Source organism: Sciurus vulgaris, assembly GCF_902686455.1.
Source record: "Sciurus vulgaris genome assembly, chromosome: 12".
NCBI classification, from domain to species: domain Eukaryota; kingdom Metazoa; phylum Chordata; class Mammalia; order Rodentia; family Sciuridae; genus Sciurus; species Sciurus vulgaris.
The window spans coordinates 62,140,981-62,167,567 of record NC_136473.1 but is presented as its reverse complement, the minus strand read 5'-3'; the positions used below and the strand labels follow the sequence as shown (position 1 = coordinate 62,167,567).

The 26,587-nt window shown below is 37.2% G+C and overlaps 1 protein-coding gene and 1 pseudogene across 7 annotated transcripts in view; one reads left to right on the top strand and one right to left on the bottom strand.

Moving 5' to 3' along the window:
• The window catches only part of LOC306641623 (transport and Golgi organization protein 1 homolog), a 48,692-nt pseudogene extending 35,245 nt beyond the window's left edge, over positions 1–13,447 (top strand). Inside the window, exons 2-15 of the transcript XR_013766849.1 lie at positions 443–520; positions 610–718; positions 1,711–1,782; positions 1,963–2,067; positions 2,732–2,854; positions 2,955–3,030; positions 3,968–4,023; positions 4,110–4,200; positions 4,372–4,510; positions 11,915–12,016; positions 12,872–12,931; positions 13,044–13,079; positions 13,156–13,223; positions 13,341–13,447. The product of XR_013766849.1 is annotated as a transport and Golgi organization protein 1 homolog (transcript). The remainder of the gene's footprint in view (positions 1–442; positions 521–609; positions 719–1,710; positions 1,783–1,962; positions 2,068–2,731; positions 2,855–2,954; positions 3,031–3,967; positions 4,024–4,109; positions 4,201–4,371; positions 4,511–11,914; positions 12,017–12,871; positions 12,932–13,043; positions 13,080–13,155; positions 13,224–13,340) is intronic.
• Positions 13,448–18,802: 5,355 nt separating this feature from the next.
• The window catches only part of AIDA (axin interactor, dorsalization associated), a 50,413-nt gene continuing 42,628 nt past the window's right edge, over positions 18,803–26,587 (bottom strand). For 2 of the 6 annotated variants that reach the window (XM_079106806.1, XM_079106807.1), the window contains exons 8-10: positions 24,117–24,239; positions 22,311–22,428; positions 18,804–22,166 (exon numbers count right to left, since the gene is read on the bottom strand). In XM_079106806.1, the coding sequence (XP_078962932.1) occupies positions 22,070–22,166; positions 22,311–22,428; positions 24,117–24,239 (338 nt within the window). In that variant the 3' untranslated portion in view covers positions 18,804–22,069. Of the gene's footprint in view, positions 22,167–22,310; positions 22,429–24,116; positions 24,240–26,587 lie in introns of all 6 variants that reach the window. The other 4 variants (XM_079106808.1, XM_079106809.1, XM_079106812.1 and 1 more) reach the window with 4 other exon arrangements.

Here is a 26,587-nt window from a genome sequence, read left to right as displayed (position 1 = left end):
TTTCACACCCTTATTGCTGTTAACTGTAGATTGCTTTTTAAGGGCTTAATAGTTATACAAAGAAGTATTTCCTCATAATGCCAGATAACATGCCTTTGCTTTTAGTCGATTTAATTGAATTTCATTTAGTGATTGTAATAATCTAGATTTCCCCCCTTTTTAGTTACTGAACAGCAAATTTCTGAAAAGTTAAAGAATATGAAGAAAGAAAATGAAGAACTAGTGCAAAAAGTGTCAAATTATGAACGAAGGTAGAATTATTTTTCTAGGTTCTTTCCCGCTTGATTCCAGCTTGAATCATTTTCACCTGTTTTATAGTTGAGATATTTTAAAATCATTTTTAAATGTTTGTTTCATTCTGGAAGGGGTCACTTACCTGGAAGTAAGTTTTAGAAAGACAATAACATGTATCTTTTAATTCTGAATACTTTATTTTACATAGATCAAGGAATCAAAGAAACATGTCCAAGAAACCAAAAAACAAAATATGGTCCTCTCCAATGCAGCAATGAAATATAAGGTACAAATCCCTTGTTTTATGGGAGTTACATTCTAAACTCAAAAGTGAATGTAATGAGTAACTATTAATCTTGACATCTGTTTTCCTAGGATAAAATCAAGCTACTTGAAGAAACTAATGAGATCCTTGAGGACAGAGCTAAAAGTCTTCGTTATGTTAGAATCTGAGAGAGAACAGAATGTCAACAATGAGGACTTGGTAAGAGTTTTGGTGGCCAAGTGTTAGTGTGCTTTGGCTTTTGAAGTATTTTGTAAAATGGGTTAAGTTGGACTTTCCCCGTGGTGTCAAGTAAAGTCAGATTAGAAGTCAGGGAAGTTGAATCCACTTCTGCCCATTTTGTGGAACTTTTCAGTAGTGATCTAACAAATTATTTTTATATTTGTGTCTTCATTCCTGGATAATTTTCATATTGCTTTGCTTTGACCTTTGAAACATGCAGAAACTACTGCCCATCGAAGAGTGTTTGTATATTGTTTTGTTTTACAGCATCCTATTTTTTAAAACTTTTTACTTTAGAATAGTTCTATAATTACATAAAAATTGCAAAGATAGTCGAGAGTGTTCTGAAATATCCCCCCCCACAGTAAGCTTAATCACCTAGGTGAGGTAGTGTTCACCAGATTTCTCCACTGGGATTCTTCCCCTGCCTATTCTTTGGAAGTTACTATGTACAGTCCATAGTGAACGTATGAAGAGTTAAGGGCTAAGGATACAGCTCATGGTAGAACACTTGCCTAGCATGCAGAAGGCCCAGGATTCAGTTCCAGGCACTGCAAAGAGTGAAGAGTTCTGTTCCACTTCCTGGAGGAGCAAATATCTTCATAATTTTTTGGAATTCTTCTGTATGTGAGATTTGTCTGTTCTCCCTGAGATTCTATCATTTTTACTTCAGGCAAGAGAGCTTTAACATGATCTTGGGAAATCTTTTTTCTCCACCACTAGAAAAAAATTACTAATTTGAACTGGTGTATTTAAAAGAGTAACTAATTTTCTGTACGTTTAAAAATTTTATTTGCTTATTTCATTTTCATTTTCTGTACTTTGACCTTTTAGTCTGGTTACCTGAAATGTAAGGGGGTGGGCTGAAATCCATTTTGTCTTGTTTATCTTTTTTAGCATATATGTATATTTCTATCAGTATTTCTACTGAAATCTTCATGCATATTTTGTGTTCTATTTTCACCTGGCAGATAATAGAAAAGAAGAACTCTGTAGAGAAGTTAAAGGCTGTTATTTCAATGAATGCTTCAGAATTTTCAGAGGTAAACTTGCCAACACCTGCTACAGGATATTAATACAACATATTAGTTTGGTTGAAGACCAAAAATTTAAGGTGTGCTAAAATGTGCAACAAAAGAGAACTACATGATGTCTAGTGTGGGAAAGTGTAACTTTGTTTTTTTCTGTGGAATTAATTCACTAACTGTGGTGTTTTGCATTAGGTTCAAATTGCTCTTCATGAAGCTAAGCTTAGTGAATACAAGGTGAAGTGTGAATGCCATCGGGTTCAGGAAGAAAATGCTAGGCTTAAGAAGAAGAAAGATCAGGTAAAGAAAAATTGATGTCATCCATAATGTAAGCTAGGGAAGTGAATATTATTACCTTGTATCTTGGATTTTTTTGTAAACTAAGGAATTATTCATGCAAGACCTTTTCTTAGATGTGCAAATTTAAACCTTTCTCCCCAAATGGAGTGCATATATGTGTTCTCCATGTGTTTGGAATTTTCTATTCTGTACAGCTTATTTCAGTCCTTAGTGTGTTGGTCTTTTCTTATCAAACGTCAATCATTTATTAACTTGATAGCCTCAAAGAAACTTCTTCAAGCAGAAAATTAAGTATTTTATAACCCTTTTTTGAGTAATTACTTCTTCATGGGCCAAGGGAAGGTTATATGATAAGGAGTCTGAATTCAGGAGCCAGTCACATATGCCCATCCATTCTTACTGGAAGGAAGTGATTTGAATTGGCAGCAATTTTCTGGGGAATGCAATCAACAGGGTCAACTTCCTTGACAGCTCTGACGTTCTTACTGCAGCTCTGAGGGTTGGGGCCACTCTTCCCTCTTCCTTAACTGAGGTCTCAACCCTTAGTGACAGGCTACCAAGGAGGTATGGCTTTCTATTTCCCTGTCTAAATCTTGTGGTCCTGATGTCTCCAGGGCAAAACCCCACCCTAACCCATAGGAATTCTTGTGTTTTGACTTTTCAGTTGCAGCAGGAAATCCAAGACTGGAGTAAATCACATGGTGAGCTCAGTGAGCAAATAATATCATTTGAGAAGTCCCAGAGAGATATAGAAGTAGCTCTTACTCACAAAGATGATAATATTAATGTAAGTTTATTCTCCAAATACATGCTTGGTCTCGGGAATTCTCCTGAAAGCTTCCAAATTAAAATTGAGAGACTCTTCCAACCTTTTACTTCTTTTCTAGGCTTTGACTAATTTTATTACACCGCTGAATCGGATAGAGCTTGAATCGGAATGTGAGGGTCAAAATGAAGGAGGAGGTGAGTCAGATGAACTAGCCAATGGAGAAGTAGGAGGTAAGATTGGTCTCAGGGAGGTTGAATTCTTGTTTGCTTTCCTGTCTTTAAGTACACAGATGCCACTTCTCAGCTGACTGAATTTCTTCTTAAGCTCTGTGCAGAATTGTAGGTGCATCTCCCTGATTGTGTAGAAACGTCTGTTGCATTGGCAGAGGTGGGTTGCTGGGGTGTAGTGTAGCAATAGGCATGTGAAGAATAGGCCTGTGAAGTTCCCATTGAGGACTAGGTAAGTATAGTGCAGAGCAACAGTCATGTCTTCAACCTCTGAGTATTGAACACTGTACAGTAAGAGACACTCGTTTCTCAACTTTATGCAGGTGATATTTGATTTTGATACTCATCATCTCTATGGCTCTGTGGTTTTAAGGCCCATGGCAGTTTTAAGAGTAGTGAGGTGGTTGGAGCCTTAAACTAAGGCTGTGAGAACAGAGGCTAGAGGCTATAAGGAAGCTAGAGGGAGGGGTAGCAGTGTTTACTGATGTAGAAAATATTTCCAGATGTTCTCTCCCAAGTTGGATGTAGCTTGCATAGAGTGTTTTACACCACACCTGTTGGTAGATTGAAGGATAAACTAGAGGATTGAATCTTTCTAAATAAGACACTTACTTGTGCAGGAGGAGACAGATCTGTGCAAGAAGAAAGGCTTTTATCTTACAAGAGTAGCACAGATCACATTGTTATTGCACTAACTAGGGATTCATTTTTTTTTTCTTAAATCTAAGCTTGCAATTCTCTTAAGAGTCAATGAATTTACTCAGTTGACTCAGTCGTTCAATGGTTCAGTTGGTTTTTTCCTTTCGGTGTTTGAACATGGTCATTGTTTAGTGTGGGGATGTTGGGAGAATATCGAGTTAAAAAGCACGGGAATGAAAAGCAGTTAACATCTTTTGTTTTTCAGGTGACCAGAGTGCCAAGGTGAAAACTGGAATGAAGCAGCTGATGGACGTCTCTCGGGTACAGTTCTTTGTGAGAGTCCCACAGTGCCTGTGAATGCTTCCTGCGCCTCACTTTTAAGAGTATGTCTCTTCTGTAATTTTTAGACACAAGCTGCAATATCAGTAGTTGAAGAGGATCTAAAACTTTTACAACTGAAGCTGAGAGCCTCGATGTCTGCAAAGTGTAACCTAGAAGGTGGGTTCTTCTGGAGATGAAATTGCTATATACTAGGAAGTCTCAAACTCTTATGGAAAGATAAAGAATGACTTTTTACTCTCTTGCTTCTCATTTTTCTCAGCACTTTCCCCTCAAACAAGGTCTCAAGTCCTTGTACACATATAGAGGATTAGTTTTATATTTTAACAGACCAAATAAAGAAATTAGAAGATGACCGCAATTCACTCTAATCTGATAAAGCTGGGCTGCAAAATGAGTGCAAAACTCTGAGTTAGAAAGTGGACATTTTAAATGAACTGTACCAGCAGGAGGAGATGGCTCTGCGCAGGTAAGGTTTTCATTGTTTGTTATTGCTATCACTCTGTGACCTTGTACAGATAATTTTATCTTTTTGGAAGAATATTTACAGTTTCTCTCGGTTGTAATTAATGGAGATTTGTTTTTTCCTTTGTGGTTTGTGTCCCATTACTCGCATTGTTCTTTCCATCTAACCAATTGTCAGCTTCCTATGAAGCGGGAGTGGCTAACTGGTACTAACAGTTACTGATGTGGAAATACCTCTTTTGAAGATCCACATGCTTCCTAAGATCCCACCATTATTTCAGTTTCCTTTCCTTGTGATCAGTCATGTGATTCTAATATGTTTTGAACTTATATCTCTAACTATTGACCTTTAAAATCCTGAGGGATTTGGATGGCATTTTTCAGAATGAAAATTCTAAAAGGAATAAAATTTACTTACTGAAGGTATTATTGAAGTAAGTTTTGGACTCGAATATCTCAGCTGTTCACACTAAACAATTGAACTGTGACGAGGACCTTAGCAGTTCTGATTACAGAAGTGCTCATTTTTAGTATTTATTTATATATTAATCTTCTGAAATATACATGTCACTGAGCTAGTTTTCTTTGGAAGGATATAATTTGGCAGTTCATTTGAAGTTTTTATCCACAAAAACATTTGAATTCTCTTCTCTAATAATAGGTTGTTTGTGTCAGATTTTGTTTTTGCTACTATATTTTTTTCTTCGTCATATATGTAGCAGTCTTTGTCTTGTGAAGCAAAGACAGACCTTACAGAGCTAACTCTTTTTAGGTGTTTTTGACTTCTACTGCTTAATGCCATTAAACATTGAAACCTTACCCTTAACTTTTCTAATTCTTTCTCTCCAAGCAACCTGTTTAGAATCTCAAGTTTGTTCTAAATGCTTGGCCGGCTTCAGAGAAACATTTCTTGTTTCATCACTTGTTTTTTTTTAAAGAACACCTTTTTTCTCTGTCCCTACTAGTAATCTGAATGACCTAAATGACAGTTGATTTTCTTTGTGATGCTGTCGAATGTAGCACTCTTTTCTTCAATTCCTGCAAAATCCATTCAGTCCTGCTCTGTGGTTTGTACTCTGTTACTCATCCCCAGGCACTGCTAGCTCATGCCTGGGTCATCTCTTCTGTTACTACCTAACTAATCACCTGTCTTCATCCTCCATCTTTATATAACTACTTTCAAATTCTAATGAATTTTCTTTACAACCGCTTGAGTGGACTTTCTAAAATACAAGTCCATTTATGTCAATATGTGCCTGCAGTTTATGAAGAATCAGCTTTCTATTTCATGACCTGTTTTCTCTTTCTTGTATCTTTTGAATAGTTTAAATATTTTTAATTGTTTTGCTCATCCCCTGTGTAATCTTGGTGTAATCAGATTGTTATATTCATCTTCTTATCATTTAAAGGCCATGCTGTATGTCCTGAACTTCATAAAAACCCAACATAGATTAAAAGATTTATTTATTTCTGTGCTTTCAGTAACTCCTGGATTAGATTAGATACTGTAGTGATAATGGATGTGAGTACTTCATATACTGCAAACGCCACAAGACATTCATTCACCATTCATTCAATTTATACACATATTTACCGTTTCTGTAGTTCTTCATCCTACATTGTTGGTCTCTCCTTTGAAATTACTTTCTTTCTGTTTGAACATTGTCCTTTAGTGATAGGTTTGATGAGTGTATCAGAGTGTAGTATAAGGATAAACAGAGAATAGCATTTTTATCCATTAAATATTGCTACTTTTATAATCTGTATTATAGTAGGTGGACATTCTAAGCTTCCTGTTTAGAGTTAAAACCAGTCTCAATTTTTAAAGGATCTTTCTTCTGGTTGCTGAATTTTGACTGTTCCGTAGTTTCAGCACTTTCAAGATAGCCAATTAATTATCTTGAGTTTTAAAATTTTTCTTTCAGGCGTCCATTATCATTATTGTTTCCTTTGTCTAATGTCTCACCCCTGCCCTAGTTCCTGTAGTCATTTCTCTCTGTCTTTTTAACAGATGTATCAGGGAGTGCCTAGGTGTAGTCCTCCCCACACCCCCTTACCTCTTGCATTTATGCTGCTCGGGGCCACTAACCATCCCTTGAATTTTGGGGTCTTTTTTCTAAATGTTAATTTTACCTCATTCTCTCTTCTAATTTCAGTAAAACATGTTAGAAGTTGATTTCCCCTGCCTCCCACATTCTGAATTTGCTTCATTCTGGATATTTACTTCTGACCTAGCTTAAAAGTGCTAAGATCTATTTTACTTCTGAAATCTGCTGCTATAATCATTCATTAATGAGTTACTAATTTCAGTCACTATATTTCAGGTTTTTAAAAAAAACTACTGTTGTAGTAGTAGATGGACACAATACCTTGATTTTGTTTATTTATTTTATGTGGTGTTGAGGATGGAACCCAGTGTCCCACATGTGTGAGGCAAGCACTCTAGCACTGAATCACAACCCCAGCCTTTTTCAGTTGTTTTTTTTTTTTTTTTACGTGAGTACCACAAGCTCAAACCAGAACGACGAGCATTGGCTTTACCATTGGCTATATCCCCTGCTTCCTTGCTCTTGTCATAAGGGACAGGGTTTCACTGTGTTTCTCAAGCTATCTTCAGTCTCATCCTACTGCCTCTGCCTCCCGAGTATTTGGGAGTATAGGTAGGCCACCACATCCATCTGTTTCTTAGTTTTGGAGTTTCTATTGCTTTGATGAAAGTCATAATCTTGACTTTACTTCCCAGTCTATGTAAAGTCACAGCGATTTTAAAACATGTGTGATGACCCTTTTTGGGGTTCCCTTTTGGTTAGAGTTTGCTCCTGAAATTTTATCTTATGGAGTGCCTGGTGAGTTTTGACTGGCAAACGTTGTGATAATTATAGATGAAATTTGAGACCTAAGATGATGAAGTTATCTTCTTTTTTTTTTTTTTTTTTTTAAAATGTTTAGTTGTCATTGGATTATGTAATTAATTAATTTATTTATATGCAGTGCTGAGGATCAAACCCAGGACCTCACACATGCCATGCAAGCGCTCTACCACTAAGCCACAACTCCAGCCCCTGAAGTTTTGTTTTGTTTTTCATTCAGTGAGGTGAATGTGGCACTGAGAAGAGCCATCATACAATCTTTTTTTTTTTTATTGTAAACAAATGGGATACATGTTGTTTCTCTATTTGTACATGGAGTCAAGGCATACCATTTGTGTAATCATAAATTTACATAGGGTAATGTTGTTTGATTCATTCTGTTATTTTTTTCCCTTACCCCCACCCCTCCCACCCCTCTTTTCCCTCTGTACAGTCCTTCCTTCCTCCATTCTTATAACCCTTCTTATCCCAAACGCTAAACCAAACCCTAACCCTAACGCTAACCCCTCCCACCCCCGTTATATGTCCTCATCCGCTTATCAGCGAGATCATTGGTCCTTTAGTTTTTTGAGATTGGCTTATCTCACTTAGCATGATATTCTCCAATTTCATCCATTTGCCTGCAAATGCCAGAATTTTATCATTCTTCATGGTGGAGTAATATTCCATTGTATATATATATGCCACAGTTTCTTTATCCATTCATCAACTGAAGGGCATCTAGGTTAGTTCCACAATCTACCTATGGTGAATTGAGCAGCAATGAACATTGATGTGGCTATATCTCTGTAGTATGCTGATTTTAAGTCCTTTGGGTATAGGCCAAGGAGTGGGATAGCTGGGTCAAATGGTGGTTCCATTCCAAGTTTCTGAGGAATCTCCATACTGCTTTCCAAAGTGGCTGCACTAATTTGCAACCCCACCAGCAATGTATGAGTGTACCTTTTTCCCCACATCCTCGCCAACACCTATTGTTGCTTGTGTTCTTGATAATCAACATTCTAATTGGGGTGAGATGGAATCTTAGGGTAGTTTTGATTTGCATTTCTCTTGTTACTAGAGATGTTGAACATTTTTCATATATCTGTTGATTGCTTGTACATCATCTTCTGTGAAGTGTCTGTTCATTTCCTTAGCCCATTTGTTGATTGGATTATTTGTATTCTTAGTGTAGAGTTTTTTGAGTTCTTTATAGATTCTGGAAATTAGTGCTCTATCTGAAGTATGAATGGCAAAGATATTCTCCCACTCTGTAGGCTCTCTCTTCACATTACTGATAGTTTCCTTTGCTGAGAGAAAGCTTTTTAGTTTGAATCTATCCCAGTCGTTGATTCTTGCTTTTATTTCTTGGGCTATGGGAGTTCTGTTGATGAAGTCTGATCCTAAGCCAACAAATTAAAGATTTGGACCTATTTTTTCTTCTATAAGATGCAGGGTCTCTGGTCTGATTCTGAGGTCCTTGATTCATTTTGAGTTGAGTTTTGTGCAGGGTGAGAGATAGGGGTTTAATTTCATTCTGTTGCATATGGTTTTCTAGTTTTCCCAGCACCATTTGTTGAAGTGGCTATATTTTCCCCATTGCATATTTTTGGCCCCTTTGTCTAGTCTGAGAAAATTGTATTTATTTGGGTTTGTGTCCATGTCCTCTATTCTGTACCATTGATCTACCTATTTGGTCTATTTTGGTACCAATACCATGCCGTTTTTGTTACTATTGCTTTGTAATAGAGTTGAAGATCTGGTATTGTGATACCCCCTGCTTCGCTCTTTCTACTGAGGATTGCTTTAGCTATTCTGGGTTTCTTATTCTCCAGATGAATTTCATAATTGCTTGCTCTATTTCTGAAAGGTACATCATTGGGATTTTAATTGGAATTGCATTGAATCTGTATAGCACTTTATGTAGTATGGCTATTTTGACAATATTAATTCTTCCTATCCAAGAACATGAGAGATCTTTCCATCTTCTAAGGTTTTCTTTAATTTCTTTCTTTAGTGTTCTGTAGTTCTCATTGTAGAGGTCTTTCACCTCTTTTGTGAGATTAATTCCCAAGTATTTTATTTTTTTCAATGCTATTGTGAATGGGGTAGTTTTCCTAATTTCTTTTCTGAAGATTCATCACTTATGAATAAAAATGCATTGTATTTATGAGCATTGATCTTGTAACCTGCTACTTTACTGAAATCACTTATGAGTTCTAAAAGTTTTCTGGTGGAATTTCCAGGTTCCTCTAAATATATAATCATGTCATCAGCAAACAGGGATAGTTTGAGTTCTTCTTTTCCAATTCATATCCCTTTAATTTCTTTGGTTTGTCTAATTGCTCTGGCTAGAGTTTCAAGGACGATGTTGAATAGAAGTGGTGAAAGAGGGCATCCCTGCCTTGTTCCAGTTTTTAGGGGGAATGCTTTCAGTTTTTCACCATTTAGAATGATATTGGCCATGGGCTTAGCGTAGATGGCCTTTACAATGTTAAGGAATGTTCCCACTATCCCTGTTTTCTCTAGTGTATTGAGTATGAAGGGATGCTGTATTTTATCAAATGCTTTTTCTGCATCTATCGAAATAATCATGTGATTCTTAACTTTAAGTCTGTTTATATGGTGAATGACATTTATTGATTTCCGGATGTTGAACCAACCTTGCATCCCTGGGATAAAACCCACTTGATCGTGGTGCACTATCTTTTTAATATATTTTTGGATGCGATTTGCTAAAATTATTGTTGAGAATTTTTGCGTCGATGTTCATTAAGGATATTGGTCTGAAATTTTGTTTCCTCGATGTGTCTCTGTCTGGTTTAGGTATCAGGGTGATATTGGCTTCATAGAATGAGTTTGGGGAGGGTTCTTATAGAAAATAGTTGATGTTACTCTCAGTAGATTGTCACTTGAACCTAATTGGCAATTAAGATCATTCAAAAATGCCTTTTGTCCTTTCAGTGTTGCAGTATTGCTCCTTGTGTGTATTTTGTTTGTTTATTACTTAAAGTGTGCAGTACTTTCTAGTCTTAACCCAAAGCCTAGGGCTTTTACTGGGGGTCAAGTAAGGGTGGGGGTCACCCTTACTTGTAGCCCTAAACACTCTTATTTGTAAGCCCAAGAATTTCATGAAGGCTTTGTTCCGACTCTTTCTATCTTTGTGTTATCTTCAATGCGTGGCTGAACCTAAGAGAAAAGTACCTTAAATGCCAGCCTTAATTGTGTGTCTGAGATTCCTTTTTCTAATGCATCTTGGCCACATACACATATCTTCCCTGCCTTATCAACTCTGATCCCTTCAAACACATTCTGTGTATTCTTCTCAAGGTGGTTTGATTGTTCTTAGTGCTCTCAGGCTAGTTCATTGATCGTTGGAGACAAAATTCTCTCTCCTCTTCCTCAAGACTCAGTTTTTTCCACATTCCTTCTTAAGGTAGAGTCAGAGGGAAGGTATTATATTCCTTTAGTCATCATTTATATTTGTTTCCCTTAAAATGTCGACAGACGTTTATTTTCTTCACTTCTGTATATGTGGTGCTGAGACTAGAATCAAGTACCTCACACATGCTAGGCTAGCGCTTTAGCACTGAGCCACAATCCCAGCCGAGTCATCATTTATATCTTAAACAGTGAGCTCCTTTCTTCTTTAGCATTTTAAAAGGTAACTAGTATATTATAGACACTCAAAATATTTGCTGAAGAATTAAATGAGCAGTTATAAAAGACTACATAACCCCCTTTTCTATTTGGTTACTATAAATCTTCTAATTTTCCTTCTGATTCATGGAAAATTAAGTTTCAAGTTACTTATCTTTTGAATTGGAACTATGGCTAAAGCAGTGCAAGGAGAGCAGAAGGTATTTAAACCGTTAAGTGTGTCTGCCTTTGTTATAGTAGATGAATGTCTTGATTTTCATGATCAAAGTTAAAACTTGTTGTCAGTAGATAATATCGTGGTCATGGGTCAGTTTGGACTCTTTTTCTGGTTGGTAGACATTGTCACAACTCAGATTTGCCTTTTTGCTTAATCACAATTCTTTCAAAATAGATGTCTAAAGTGTGAAAATATTCTGTGCTTGATTGCATAGTTAGAAGACATGTTCAGGAAAGCTTTCTCTCTGACTGACTGTATCTTGGTACCAGTCTAGGATTGGGAAACAAATTTCTGCATGCAAAGATGTACTTAGCCATGGCAGAAATGACAAAGAATTCTCCCCTGCTTTATCCTGATATGTTTGTGTTAGGTTGATCAGTCCTGACTTTCCACTTGGAAGTAAAGTGAGTTTTCATCATCTTGAGGCTAGGAGACTTGCCCTTGGGGCACATATTGTTTTTACATTTGTTTTATTTACTGGTAATTAGAGAATTAAGAGCAGAAGTTAGAAAATATAAGTGATTTGCCAGTTTTGATTTCCTAAATTGCTGGTTTGAATTGCTTCCTATTTTATAATCCTAAGCATTTTAGAGAAGGGTGGGAAGTGACATTTGAATAGAGCAGTCATACACACTGCTGGGGAAAAGAGAAAGTTTGACTTGAAAACTGGTTTTATTTTTAGGAAACTGAGTCGAGAAGAGTATGAGAGACAAGAAAGAGCAAAGTGGCTGTCAGCTGCAGATGAAAAGGCAGTTTTGGCTGCACAGGAAGTTAAAACTTACAAGTGAGTTCAATGTCTAATGAACTCTCGTGTTAGCTTTCTTTTGAATCTGATTTGACATGAAGTAGAAGAAAATAGCACAGGAGTATAAGTAATGAGAGGATATGAATACGTTCAATTCACACAGAAGAAAAATAAATTTCAGTTGAACAATGAAAATGTTAACAAAAATTGACTTATACCCAAATGCTGGCAAGACCATATGGGAACTTGGTTCATGCAAACAGTTCTGAGGGTTTTGTATGTTGGAGTAATTCTTTAAGAAAGCAGTTTGCTATGTGATGTTTTAAAACCATTAATGTGCCGTTTGATAGAGCTGTGAAATCTATTGATATAATTTTAAAAAAGAAAAGTTTTAAGGAAGAAGATATGCCTAGCAAAATTATTTGAGAGCACATTGATGAACAGTTAAAGAAATTATAATTTATCAATTCAGAATCTCTCCCAGTTGTTAGGAAACAATTAGATAGTATTAGGTTTTATATATTGATTGATTGATTGATTGATCCTGGGGATTAGACCCAGGAACGCTTAACCACTGAGCTATATCCCCAGACCTTTCTTTACTTTGAGACAGGGTCTAAGTTGCCTAGATTCTCACTAAATTGCTGAGGCTGGCCTCAAACTTGTGATCCTCCTGCCTCAGTCTCCCAAGTCACTGGGATTACAGGTGTGTGCCATTGCAACTGGGTCTAATGTTAATTTTGATCTCACATGATTGGTACAACTAGATAAAGTGTGTTTTTTATGTATGATGAAGTCTTTAAAAGTATAGCTGACAGAGTAAAGGGAACATGGTTAGATTGTTTCAGATTTTGTTCAATTGTTTTGACTAATAAAACCAAGTATAATTTTTAGGCCAGAGTTGAAGAAATGGAGGAAGAAATACAGAAAGCAGAGCACTCATTTAAGAATCAGGTAGTGATTAATACTGTTGTGTAGTTGCAGAATTTTTTGATATCTAATACAGACCATTTTAGCTAGTATAATGAGTCCCTAAACATTTTTTTTAATGTGTTGTCTTTTTCAGATTGCCGCTCATGAGAAGAAAGCTCATGATAACTGAGTAAGACTTTTTCCCCCCTTTTCTTATTTTGTGTATAGCCTACACAACCGAATTTGAATATTTCTTTCTCTAATAGGTCAAAGCTCGTGCTGCAGAAAGAGCTATAGCTGAAGAGAGAAGGGAAGCTGCTAATTTGAGACACAAGTATGTGATTTTGATACCTTCCTGTATGTTTTAGTGTTTTAAGACTATGCTGAATGTTATCTAAGAAGGAGTAGATTACTGTTTCACATTTAAGTCCATTCTTTCTCAATATTCAAGATTATTGGAAATGACCCAAAAGATGGCAATGTGGCAAGATGAACCTGTGATTCTAAAACCAATGGCGGGAAGAGCAAGGACACAACACCCTCTCCAGAGAGGTAGGGAGCACTTCGTAAAGGGAGGTAGACTATTTCTTGGTGCAGAATGTATATAAATTACTTTTTATTTCTGCGTGTAATGGTTATGAAATAATCTGAATGACTTGCTAAAGGGTGGGCAGTGTAAAGGCTGCTTTTAAGTGGGAACAAGGCATTGTTGTCCTTAGGTCCACTGAGCAAGAATGGGTCTTTTGGCCCGTCCCCTGTGAGTGCTGGAGAACGTTCCCCTTCATTGACGGCAGAGCCAGCTGGGAGACCTGTCTCTGCTACTCTGAATGGAAGAGATATGGGTAGAAGTGAATTTGGTGAGCATTCACATGTTGCTCTGCCATAAACTGTTTCAAGGGTTTTTTTAAATTTTTTCCCCTTTTGAGTATTCTATTGAAAATAATATAGAATGTGGGCTTGTACATATATAGAAGAAAATTTCTTTATTTTGTCTTATTGGATAAATAGTGTGCTGTAAAATCTGCTGTAGAATAGAAAACTTTTTTTCCCCCTTGAGGTCCCTGTATTATTTTTTTTCTTTACAATTTTATACTGTGAAGTGTAAGCCTTTATCTTTAAATTAACTCTCTATGGTGTTCCTTCTCAAATATTCTAAAAGTAGCCTTAAAACTCTATGTAGCATGTATATTTCCATTGTCATTATAATGTGAAATACTGAGTCTTCTTTCCAATTTTAAATATGTCTATAGTATTGGTAAGATTGGAAGTCAGGTTACACGGAGTGAATAAAGCCAGCCTACATACTTCAAGTCTACAGCTTGAAGTTCAGGACCAGTACTTTTAATGTGCAGGGCTTCCTGTTGGTCTTCAATCCAAGGCAGTTTTTTTTTTTTTTTTTTTACTTAAGTCTCTGCATAAATTGTGACTTATATATTGGGCAACCAGTCTTTAATGTTGCTTTCTAGTTCTTGTTGAACCCTGACCTGCCCACAATTGGTTTCTATCTTCTGCAAAATACATGCAAGAGCTCTGTTCTTTCCCAAGGGTCAATGGATGGACCTTTTCCTCGTCCTCGATGGTCTTCTGAGGTATCTGGGAAGTGTTTTGCCTCTGCTAAGGGACCAAGTCATTTCAAAGACTCTAGGATTGTGGATGCAGGATTTGTATTCTTTTCACATTGGAAATCATTCTAAATTCATTCTCTGACCTCAAACAGACCCAGGACGTGGTCCAGCTCACCTGAACAGCAGCTCCAGGAGCTCTTCTCCAGCCAAGGTGATGGATGAGGGCAAGGTAAGTTCTACAGGCATTGTGAATCATGAGGTCATGAAGGAACGTGTAGTTTTCCTACAGCACTTGCTGCTTGCAACATCCCTGTTTGTGTTCTATTTGTGCTACCGCATTTGTTTTTTGAAAAGCAAACCATTCCCCATGAACCTGGGGCCCCCTCAGTTCCCACTGTTACTTCTTTGGCTGAGCATCCAATAGCAGTAAGTACTTAGAGGTTGAGGACTGAATGGGGCTTCTATTCTGTGTATTTCTGGGAAGGGTATGAGGAGCATGACATTGACCTTGTTTGCCTTAAACTGCATGCAATACTGAACGTACTTTTCTCCTTAACTTGGGAGTGTTGCTGAAGTGTGTGTAAGCATCGTTAACTTCAGAATGTGAAAAGTCATCACTCCAACTTCACATTGTATTTTGTGTTGAATGATCTAAGGTAAAGTAAATTCATTATACATTACATAATTCATCATTATTTCATTATTATCCTTGGGAGTATGCTGTTTAGGAGTTCCTCCATTTGTACAGTAGGAGGCAGACCTGATTTTGAATGATGTAAGTTACATGGGTAACAGAATTTCTGGAAGTAAAATAGTTTTCCAGTGAACAAACAATGATAATGTGAAATGACCTGTTGAGACAGTCCCAAGCAATAGACTCATTTGTTCACATGAGTGCATTCTTTAGTAACTTGTGTAGCTATTATACCTGGTAGGTCTTCTGCTGCTCTGTATTACAATAAATATTTAATTGCTTAGTTTCCAACCCACTTCTCATAGGAAATAGTCCTTATGTCATATGGTGTACTGTAAATGAAAGTATATATTAAATCTTTGTCTTCCTAATTTGTATATATAGCATTGTATTGGAAAATACTTGCAAGTTCATCTATTTCTATACCAGGAATGTACATCTCTCAAGAAATCTTTTCACCTAAGGGCAGCTTAGATAAGACCCCAAACCCCGTCTCAGTTGAAGACTTTAAAGAGAGTAGAGACCCTTTGATAGAGAGGAGTAGAGGTGGGAAGAGCATAGCTTAGAAGCAAACATGGCATTGAGTTCCAGCTAGGCCTTTTACATGCACTGAGACCTGCAGCAAATTTGCCTCAGTTCCCACTTAGTTAACATGAGACACTACAAGTTTTGGGAATTTGAATGATATATGAAAGGTTTGCCAAAGATACTCTGAATAATAGCTGTTATTGGATGCATAGAGAATGGAGTTTTCATTATGTTCTGTACCTTCTTAATATGCAAGTCTTGAGCTATTGTGATGAAAGAGCTGTGGTGGGGGAGGGGCTCCCTTTGAAATCGGCTGTAGTGTATAGAGCATGACGTACTGGTCAGAAATCACCTGTTAATACCTTCTGCCAGTCTTCCTGCCTTTCCCTTTCCCATGCAGATATAATCGGTAACAGGCTGCTCCCTCTTACAGCATCATTCTAACCTGTCAGCTGTCGATGGGAATGTGTGGGAGTGGTAGAGTTTTGTTGCACTGATGGTGCTCTCTGGACAGGTGCCTCTCCTGGGTTTTGGCGTTCACCTGGTTGGTACTTTGTCTTAATATACAGGAATTTTAAAACTGCTTTCAAATCTTAAATTACAGGTTAATATGGCTACCAAAGGGCCCCCTCGTTTCCCAGGGGTATCTCTCATGGTCTCCCCTGTGGGAGGGCCCCTACCACCACCTGTTCGATATGGACCACCACCTCGGCCACTTCCTGGGCCACTTCCTCAGCCACTTCAGCTCAGTGGGCCTTTTGGACCTGTACCATTTGGTATGATGATCTGAACATTACTGATTGACCTGTAAATCATATTCATCTTTTCTTTCTATTTATTGGTAAAACAGTTGCTATCTCCAGTCTTTACAATGCAGGGACAAAGGTGACTGAGTACATTTTAGCTTTTCCTCCAGTTTCTTGGGGCACATAGGGCAGGCACTATATAATCTTATACCGAGATAGGCAGTAGCTCACTCTCATACACAAGGAAAGGGGCTATGTACAGGAAAACAAGAACTATTACTTGTGCAGATGTTTGTTGGAAATCAGTTGGTATGTACTGCAATGGATGGAAAGGTAGATGAGATGGACAATGTCACAGATATGTACAGACTACAAGATAAAGTTGTAACCACCCATGATAGAAGCATAAGCAATAGGTTACAGAATATAGCAAAGGAAAAGTCAAACCCTCACCTTGAGAAAAGTCAGAGAGAAGTGTTAAGGAGGATTTAACACTGACCTAATAAATGTTGCTGAATTGAATTAGGTGGCTGTGGAAGGCCTTTTCTAGGAGGGCATGCACCTTGATTCTGATGGCATGTATAAGGTCCATGCTGAAATACACCATGAATTTTTAATTGATACAGTAGTAGACAGTGGATTTCCTTTTATCAAAATTTCTTTGATGCAATGAAGTTATTTCATAATCTATCCTCTTGTCATGGTATATAGTACTTCCAAATAAAAATGGAGGTATTTTGAGTTAGAAATAATCCTTCAATTATATGGTGAGGATACAAAAATGACAAGCCTGGAGCGAAGTAGAGCCATGCTTAAATCCTTCATATGTTGCTTCATGGCTGGTTGGCCATAGGCTGTAAGCTATATTTGTTCAAGCTCAGTTTGCCTCATCTGTCAAGTCAGGATGTCACCACTTGATTTTCTAGGCTTGGGAGAAATGATGAGAAACTATGTTAACATACTTTAAATCATCCTCATTTATACATTTGTGGGTATTTACATAACTTCCTTTTTATTTTCCAGATCCTAGTGTGCTTAAGAAAATATGCAGCAGGTGTTCCACCTGGAAAATGGGATCTGCCTCTTGACCCTTGGGAATTTTTACTAGGACCCACACCACTTAAACCTTTAGGTTCATTTGGTCCGAGAGAGTACTTCATTCCTGGTACCCGATTACCACCCCCAACCCATGGTCCCCAAGACTACTCACCATCACCTGCTGCAAGAGACTTGACACCTTCAGGCTCTAGAGATGAGCCTTCATCTGCCTCTGAGAGCAGTAGCCAGAACTGTTCGCAGGCTTTAAAACAGCCTGTAACCATCACCTCTGACACTTAGTCAGAATGTGGACTGTGCACTCTTCATTGTGTTAAGGGATCATTGGCTTCGAAATCCAAAAGTCTTAAGGGTTTATTTTTAGAATTAGCAGGTTAGTTCTTGGCAGTATACATTTTTGAGCCAAAAAATTTAAAACTATCATTTCCTCTTTTAAATGATGATCACCTCTTAAGCTAAAGTATACTTCCAACTTTGAAATGTGCAATAAGGAATACCTGTGTTTTAGTTAATGTAGCATATATAATTGCTGAATGATTTAGAATGTCATAAAATATCAACATTTCCTGTGGAAATGCTTCATGAGCATGCATTTCCATTCTCCTATTTTGAGTGCATTCCAGTTGATAGAAAGCAATGGTGTTCAGAAGCTTGATGTTTCTGTCTCAATATCTGGTCACAGACTGTTACTCTAAAAATGTTTACTCAAAAGTCCTAAACTTATTTCCTTCTTGCTGAAGTTCTTTGTAGTGATAGTAAATAAAAAATTGTTTATTAATATTCCTCAAGTGTCTGTTGATTCATGGGATTGTCATGAGACTTGTGCCATTTGGAAAGCATGTAAACACAGAGTCAGGAGTGAAGACAGTGACTTGGCAGCCCACTCCCTGTTGCTCACTGTTAAGGAAGCTGGCCCTTGTTCACCTGTGGACTCTACAAGGGATTTCTTTTACTCCTGAGAAGTCTGTGGCTCTATTTATAGCACATTTGTGTGCTTTTTTCCAACCCTCACTGCCTATCTGAGAATGAGTTTACATTAGTAGGAAGAATTGTTTAACCTGAAGTTCTACTGCATTTGCCATTATTGCTTTAAGGGTGCATAGCAGCAAAATCAAAGTGATATGTCCTGTCTATTAAAAAAAAAAGGGCATTTCTTTTTTAAAATATAGTCTCTTCTCCTTCCCATAACATTTCACTAATTTTCAAGGAATATGACCAAAAAAATTAGAATAGTATAATCCTATGAGAAAGAGTGATTGGAACTCTAAGGCTTCAGTCAGCCACTATGCGCTGAATTAAATTTGTTTTTTGATAGATACTATTTTACAATGAATATTTGAACACTGCTACTTTTATTGAAAAATCAATTAAGGCTCAGAATCTGAAATTGTACCATAATTAAAGTCCTGAAACTGTAACTACTGTTTTTAAAACAATGCTTCTAAGAACTAGTTCTCCAGAGCTGTACTATCTATTATAGTCACTTAAGCAGCACATTTAAAGATTCAGATGAAATTAACAGTATAAAAGGCTGGTACTTTTGTTTACTGCAGGCTACATTCTTCCATTCTTTTAAGTCCTAGGAAGTAATAGGATTATTGAAACCTAGAGCATGACATGTCATTGTTCCGTTGAATTCAGTAAAAGTATTCTGAAAAAGGGGCAAAAGCTTCAGTGTGAAACAAAATATCTTAAAACTACTCAAGACTAGTTTCCAGAGGCAGAATCTCTGAAAGAAGATAACTCAGAATCCAAAAGGAATTTGAGTCCTCCAAGAGGAATTCAATCTACTTGACTTCCATTTAATAAGAAGCAGCTATATATAATGGGAAAACTTCATGTAATAGCATATGCCATTTTTAACCATGTAAAATTAAAATTTAAGTGATAACCACCTATTTTGAACATATTTTTTAACCTCCTAAGGACACAAGACAATGCTGGAGTTAATATAACTTCTAATTTTTTTTGGTACTGGGGATTGAACTCTGGCTTTCAACCACTGAGTCACATCCCCAGCCCTATTTTGTATTTTATGTGGACAGGGTCTCACTGAAATGCTTAGGGCCTTGCATTTGCTCAGGCTGGCTTTGAACTCATGATCTTCCCTGTCTCAGCCTCTGGAGCTGCTGGGATTACAAGTGTGTGCCACTGTGCCAGGCTAATATAACTTCTAATTTAAAAATCACATTTAAATAAAGGTGATGTCAGGTAGGAAGATAATCAAATAGGAAAGGTAAATTTATATTTTAATTCAAAACAACAGTATTTTTCCTTGTAAAGCCTTTTTTTGGTATTTGTTCTATTAGTAAGATGGAAAGCATTCTATGTAGTTTATCTGAGTAGTCTGAACCCACCCATAGTTGCCTCCCCTTACATCCATCTGAGTGTAGCGCTTCTGTAGCAAAGCTACAGAACTAGCTGCCCCACAGATGGTGTAGAGAATACTGTCCCTTGATTCAGACTTTTATATCTCAAAAGTGATGTTTCAGGACTCCTCTGCAGCTCATTGTTTCTGGGTGTAGTTGCTAAGATCATTTCATTGGTGAAGCAGTAGTGTTTTAGCCTGAAAGTGTTATTACTGTAGTTGTAGTTATTATCCAGCACCTCATTTTTCCCCCCATTGGAAAGTGAATTTAAATAACCTGGGAGATATGGAGTGTTCGGTGTTAACTGCTTCAAGACAATTTTTTTTTTTTTTTTTTTTTTGTCATTTCATTCAGGTCTGAATTAAAACTAAGCTATTCATAATGTTCAATTTAAACTTTAATTCTGATGAAATATATTCGTTTATTTAAAGCATGCTTATGTGAAGGATACTAGATGCTTCTTCATATAAATTATTGCTCTAATATACATGTGTTATGGTCTATGAGAAAAGAGAAAGAACAGTTTTTCAGTTATGCTACATTTTAATAGTAGGTTTGAAGGGAGTATTTTGTAGGTCTCCTCAGCAACATCAAACAAAAAGGTACTGAGTACTGCACAAGGTACAGAGTGCTGCCAAGCACCTTGGAAAGTCTAGATGACATGGAGAAGATGAGGTTCTTGCCCCTTGAGAGGTTTACAGTCTGGCAATTTGACAACTCAAGAGTTTTACTTGAATGAACATTTTATTAAGGCAAACTTCATTTCCTAGAAGTATTATAGGTGGAATTATTTTAGCATTTGAAATTAACCCAATCAAGATGAGAGACAAGACTAAATTTGGTTGAGAATTCTTTCAGGTTCATAGAGTTTTTATTAACATTCATTTAGTAAACAGAATTGACCTAATAGACAACTGAAAATAAAGACTAGATCTCTTGAAGTGCACAGACTAAAACAACTGTTACTTGTTTTAAAAAGCAAACACTGGCTGGTATCTCTAGGCTTTACACTAGTTGAAAAATAGGCCAAGTATTGACATTGAATTCCCCTCATGCATTGTTCATGTAAAAGAGTGAATGTTAAAATATGTGGGTGCTACATCTAACCCACAAAAGCCCCTCACAAATCTTAATGCACTGTGTATCAAATATCCACCTCGTGTACTATGAAAGTTTTATTTATGTCTCATCATGAAGTCAAAAGTAATGCAAACAATCCAATTATAATAGGCTAATGAGCTGCAAAATTTCATAGGGATGAATGTCAATAGATCTAAATAGGAAATAAATGGTAATCCTATCTACCTATGTTAAGAAAAATAGAATATCTTTCCAGATTTTGCATACTCATCACTTTAAAGATGAGGTATGCAAGTTTTAAGGTTTCACAATCTGCCAGAAAAACAGCAGTTATTCCTGCAGTATCTCATTAGCATCTGACCCACTTATTTTTAGATGACATGATTTAGAAGACATATAAACCCATGAAAAAATTTGCAATTATTCTGACATGGTTTCAATGTTAACCCTAGAATCATTAGTAGAAAGAATAGCAATGTGACGCAGAAGAACAACTAATCAATATGACTAAAAATATGCTCACTTTCAGAAAAACAATATGGTTATCTGGAAAAAAATCACAGCTACAACCTGGGGAACACTCCCATTTGGGATACTGATCTGGCCAAGGCACACTATTTCTAAGCAGAACTATCAGATCAGGGTGAATTTTGGCCATCTGTAAGGAACAGCCTATAAGACAGACCATAACTGGTCCAATTCCCTTCAAAGCTGTATCTGGTACTATGCTACCCACTTCAAAGTTTGAAGTTAATTCAAACGAAAAGAGCATATTGGAGCAAAAGTAAGCAAATGTGTAAACTCTAGCACATTCTTATTGCTGTATTAAGTTTGAAGATGAGCATACCTACCACAGCAGTACTGTTCCAAGAAGCAGGGTAGGAACAGTGTTAAATTGGAAAACACTATTAATTGCACAAGTTATAGAAAAGTAAAAACATGTTTCAAAATCTACAATAAACCTGTATCCAAAGGAGTCTTATACGACAGTGAGGTGCTGGACTTTAGTTCTCGGTACAGCTTTGCAATGGACTCACTGGCCTATGGGTATGGCTCACTTCCTGCCTCCTGATGGGTGAATATGCTACAAAGAGCTATGATGTTTCTACTGAGTGGTAAAATTCACACAAGTTCCAGGTTATTCATTCCTTGTGCAAAGTTTGATGTAGATGAAGATAAAGTGGTTTCTTGGTCAATAACTGCAATTTCTTTCTTTTAAAGTCAGTGGGTTTCTTGTATCTGTAACCACAATAGAAAGATCATTGTTTAAAGTACTTTGAAGATTGATCTATTCCAATATCACATTCTGGATAAGAGGGACTAAGAAGTAACATGCACTAGTAACCATTGACACAGTATGAGTCCTATATGTGTATCACTTACAGTTCTATTACAATTGGCCCAGGTTGAATCTCATCCATCTCCATGAAAGCAAAACACTTGGTGCTGGTAAACCTTTTTTTAGGCTTGTAGTGTTTGAATTCAAAGAAGATAGCTGCACCTAAGGAATTGAAACAAACTTCATAAGCCAGAGACCATACATTTTTATGTGTCATTTTTCTCTAATCACCACAAGCATATGAAGAAGCAAAGGTTTGCATAATTTCACAAAGTAACCTGTGTCAAACACAGTCTGATGAAGTGATTGTTGATAACTTATTGTGGCTATCACCCCAAACTCTTCTACTGTGTCTGAGTGACATTTCCCTATATCATCAAATTCTACAACATATAGCAAAACTTCCTGAGCTAGACTGACTCAAGAATTTAAGTTATGTACACAGGTAGAATCATAAACAACTGAAGAATATAAATATTCATTACCACAAAAGAAACACAAGATACTTAAGTATTACTAATACTTATAGAAATGGTTTCAACAAGCACCTGCAGTAGACTAGAAATTTAAGTCGCTAAAAAAAAAAAAAAAAAAAAAAGAGTAGCTTGCATCATTTCTTTTCCTCCTGAAACAAAAATAGAAAAGGCAATTTTGGGGGGTGTTTTAGAATTCAAATATTAATCACATGCTGGTTCAACTATAAAATGATACCTAACACCCTCTTTAGAGCTCAAATCACTATTTCCATTTTATCCCTACAATTGCATAATTCTGTATCAAGTTGGTGCTTTGGAAGGAAAGGTCGAAAGGCAAGCCTGTTCGACCCCTCCTTGATAATCAAGTGATACTAAGAAATTTAGACAGTTCTGTCCCCAAAGCCCAACAGATAAACTGTCCACCCTGCAGGGGTTGCTTTTGCCACTGCTGCCCTGGGTGCCACCTGAGAACCACTGTCCTTAAGGAAACAGTGAAAGGTAGGTCTTCAAATGGAGGAAAAAAGGAGGCCACAGCACCAGATCTGAGAAGTAAAATATCAAATGTCGTTAGAAGCTGAAGATGCAGAGAAGCTTCCTGCAGAGAAGGAAATTTTCAGAAACAATCTCAGGTGATAAAAGGATTCTAAGTCTTTTTGGAAAACACTGGTATTCCATTTGGCGACAGGTAACTGGAAGCATTTAATCCTAAGAACTGTGTAATTTGGAAGTGTTACCTGTTTTAAAAATTTGCTTTTTGTCCTTTGCCACATTGCTTTTCTTTTGTTTCTGGAAATGGTGATTGAACTCAGGAGCACTTTATCATTGAGCCACATCATCAGCCCTTCTTATTTTCTACTTTGAGGCAGGGCTTGCTAAGTTGCTGAAGCTGTCCTCAAACTCGGGATCCTCTTGTCTCAGTCTTCAGAGTTGCTGGCATTATAGAAATGTGCCACCATACCCGCTTGTCCTTTTCCATATCCTTAAAAACTAACAGCCTCTTATAGTGTCTTTCAACCCAAAGCATCTTAATGAAAGAAAAAAATGATTCTGTAACTGAAAGTAATTATTAGGTTCTTAAGGGAACCCGAGGTAATTATTAAGGAACTTGCATCCCTTAACTGTAGTATGAGAAGAATGTTCCTGTTTTCTCATAAAAGACAATGAAATTTTACTATCAAATAATACTTAATCACATTATTAGATGATACAATTGCTAATTCCTTTTTGAAGAAATCACTGGTTTGACTTTCTTTAAGTCAATGTACGTAATCATGTGACATACTTCTCTGTATGATCCTGTATTAAGTATATTATGTACACAAACCCAGATGAAGACCATGTCCTTAAGAAGTCAGTGACTGACTGATTACAAACCTTTGGTTAATTTTTCAATATGCTTCTGGAGCTCAATGTCCACATTAAAATGAACATATGTATCTTCTTTTCTTGAAGCCACAGGCGTGTCTTGCACAGGAGTTAAATCTATGCCATTCAGATCTGGAGAAACAAATGTTTCTGCTTAGGAGCTTCACATATACACCAAAAATCTGCAAATGGCAAACATTTCTGAAAGAGGCATGGAAAGAGCTGAGAGGAGATTTTCAGGCTGAGAGATTCCTATTTGGTGTGAGCAGGCACCTGAGAACTGCTGATGTCCATGGGGTATGTGGACAGAGATGAACACAGACTGGATAGAAGAGCTCATGGAGGGGAGAAAGAAGCCTTGACAGGGCCAAGTGGACAAAAGGTGTAGAAGACAAAACGTGATCTTCATAGAGAAGTGGTGAAAAGAACTTTTTCCTTAGGGAATAGCCCCCCTTTTTTTTTCTCTGCAGAAAAATCTGGAGTATATAATTTGCCACAATAGAGCCCTGCCACTAATTTTGATCAAGTATATGTCTTATTAAGAAAAGTTTTTAAATCTAACATTATCACAATTTCCCTCTTGTATTCAAGTCAAGAACCAAAAATGGATGAGAGTTGCCAACAAAAACCCTTTCTTTACTGAATAATTTTTCAAATATGTTATCTAAACTCATAACCTGATTCACAATAACCAAATGGTATTTAATTTCCTGGGATTTAAAATCTGTTTAATCAAATTCAACATGGACTTATTTAATAACTATTCAGTGTTTCTGTGTTTTCAAAAGAGATGTGTTAAAAAACTTAAGACAATTTAGTACATTGAATAATCTAAAAAATATTGACAAAAAATGTACTTGTTTCACATATATGCAAAAGTAACAATATTTACAAGATTATCATTACATATTTTTGTGTTTTAGTGTACTTTCTAAATGAGTATGCAGTTTTGCAAATGGCCTATCAAACAATGTCAATATTTTCCAGTATACTACATGTTTGATGACTGGGAATATTGGAATTTTAAACTATCACAGTATTAGTGCTGAGGATCATGTTCCCTACATAAATGTTTTCTTTGTGGCCATAGTACTTTTTCTTTTAATTAGCACTAATGAACCCATGGATCTGACTTTCTTTTTCCAATTGATAAAAGTTCCTTTATTTAATTTTAGCCCTGAACTGTTTCTTTGATGCCAAATGACAGATTAAAAGAAGCCATTTGTGGAGATCCAAAAATCGTGGACTAGAAGAAGGTTGCATTCACTTGTTGCTCCATGACTCAGAATTCAAGCAGAGAAAATAGTGTTTATCTGTGAGGCAGCAGTCAATGCCCAATGATCCCCTGCTGCTTACCCTCCATTTGTCTGCAGAGATCACCCACCTTTTGAATGCAGATCGCTCTCTGACTGCCACCTATCAATCACCATTTGCCCGTCTGCCTACCTCTTGCCTGCCAATCACCCACCTTTCACATACCATGCCCGACATTCACCTGCCAATTATTCACTGTTAACCTGCAGATCACCTGCAGACTGCCAGCAGATCACCTGCTGCCCACTGTTGCCTGGAAGTTCATTTTCACAATACCCACAGGTTTGGTTACACCCAGTCACCGCCTTCTTGGGACACCAGCCAGAGTCTGCTGATATACTGGGGTACTTGCAGATCTGGTTGCACACTGAGATCTTTCTGCTACATATGCTAGTGGCCGCCATCTGGCTGCCTCTTTGCAGGGTCGCTTCTTTGTGTGAGCACATCCCTGGTTGTCTCCCTGGAAATTGAAGGGCCACTGAGATATTGGGACTGCAGCAAGACAGAGCCTGGGGAAGCTGAAGCCCAGGTGCTTCAGGTTGTATATAGGTTTACATGGCCCAGTCTAGGTCTGGCAAGCCTGTGGAAAGCCAGAGACTAGGCGCAGTGCCTCAGGGAGAGCACAGGTTGGAGACACTGGATTAAACCAGGCTCTCTCCAGCTCAGTGAGACCTGAAGGATGCAGGGGCAGAAGGGGCCAGCTACAATGAGTGGGAAGACTGGAAGAAGGTGTTATTGGCTCGCCCACTCAACTGCTCCCCCACTGGACTGGTGCTAACATCAAACTTCAGAAAACCCCACCTATTGGTGGAGAAGGGAAGCTGAGAAAATTTATGGAGTCAATACAAGCAATCATTCAATTTTCCATTGAGACGTTCCTTTTTATCGCTTTCTCTCTCACACTTCTACCATCTTTGAATCTAAACATGGTTCACACAACAATTTATTGAGGAATGGAATATCTGAATAGTATATTATAGTTGTGTTGTATATTCTTATATTTTTACTTTTTAAAAAATCTGTATTTTTTCACTCACCTATCTGTCTCCCTGGGTTCTGCTTCTCACTTCTGTCATACTAAAAGTCAACCTCTATTAATTCCTCCCTCGCTTTTATTATAAATTTTTACCTATATCTTCTCTCCTCCCTCATATTCATCACATCTT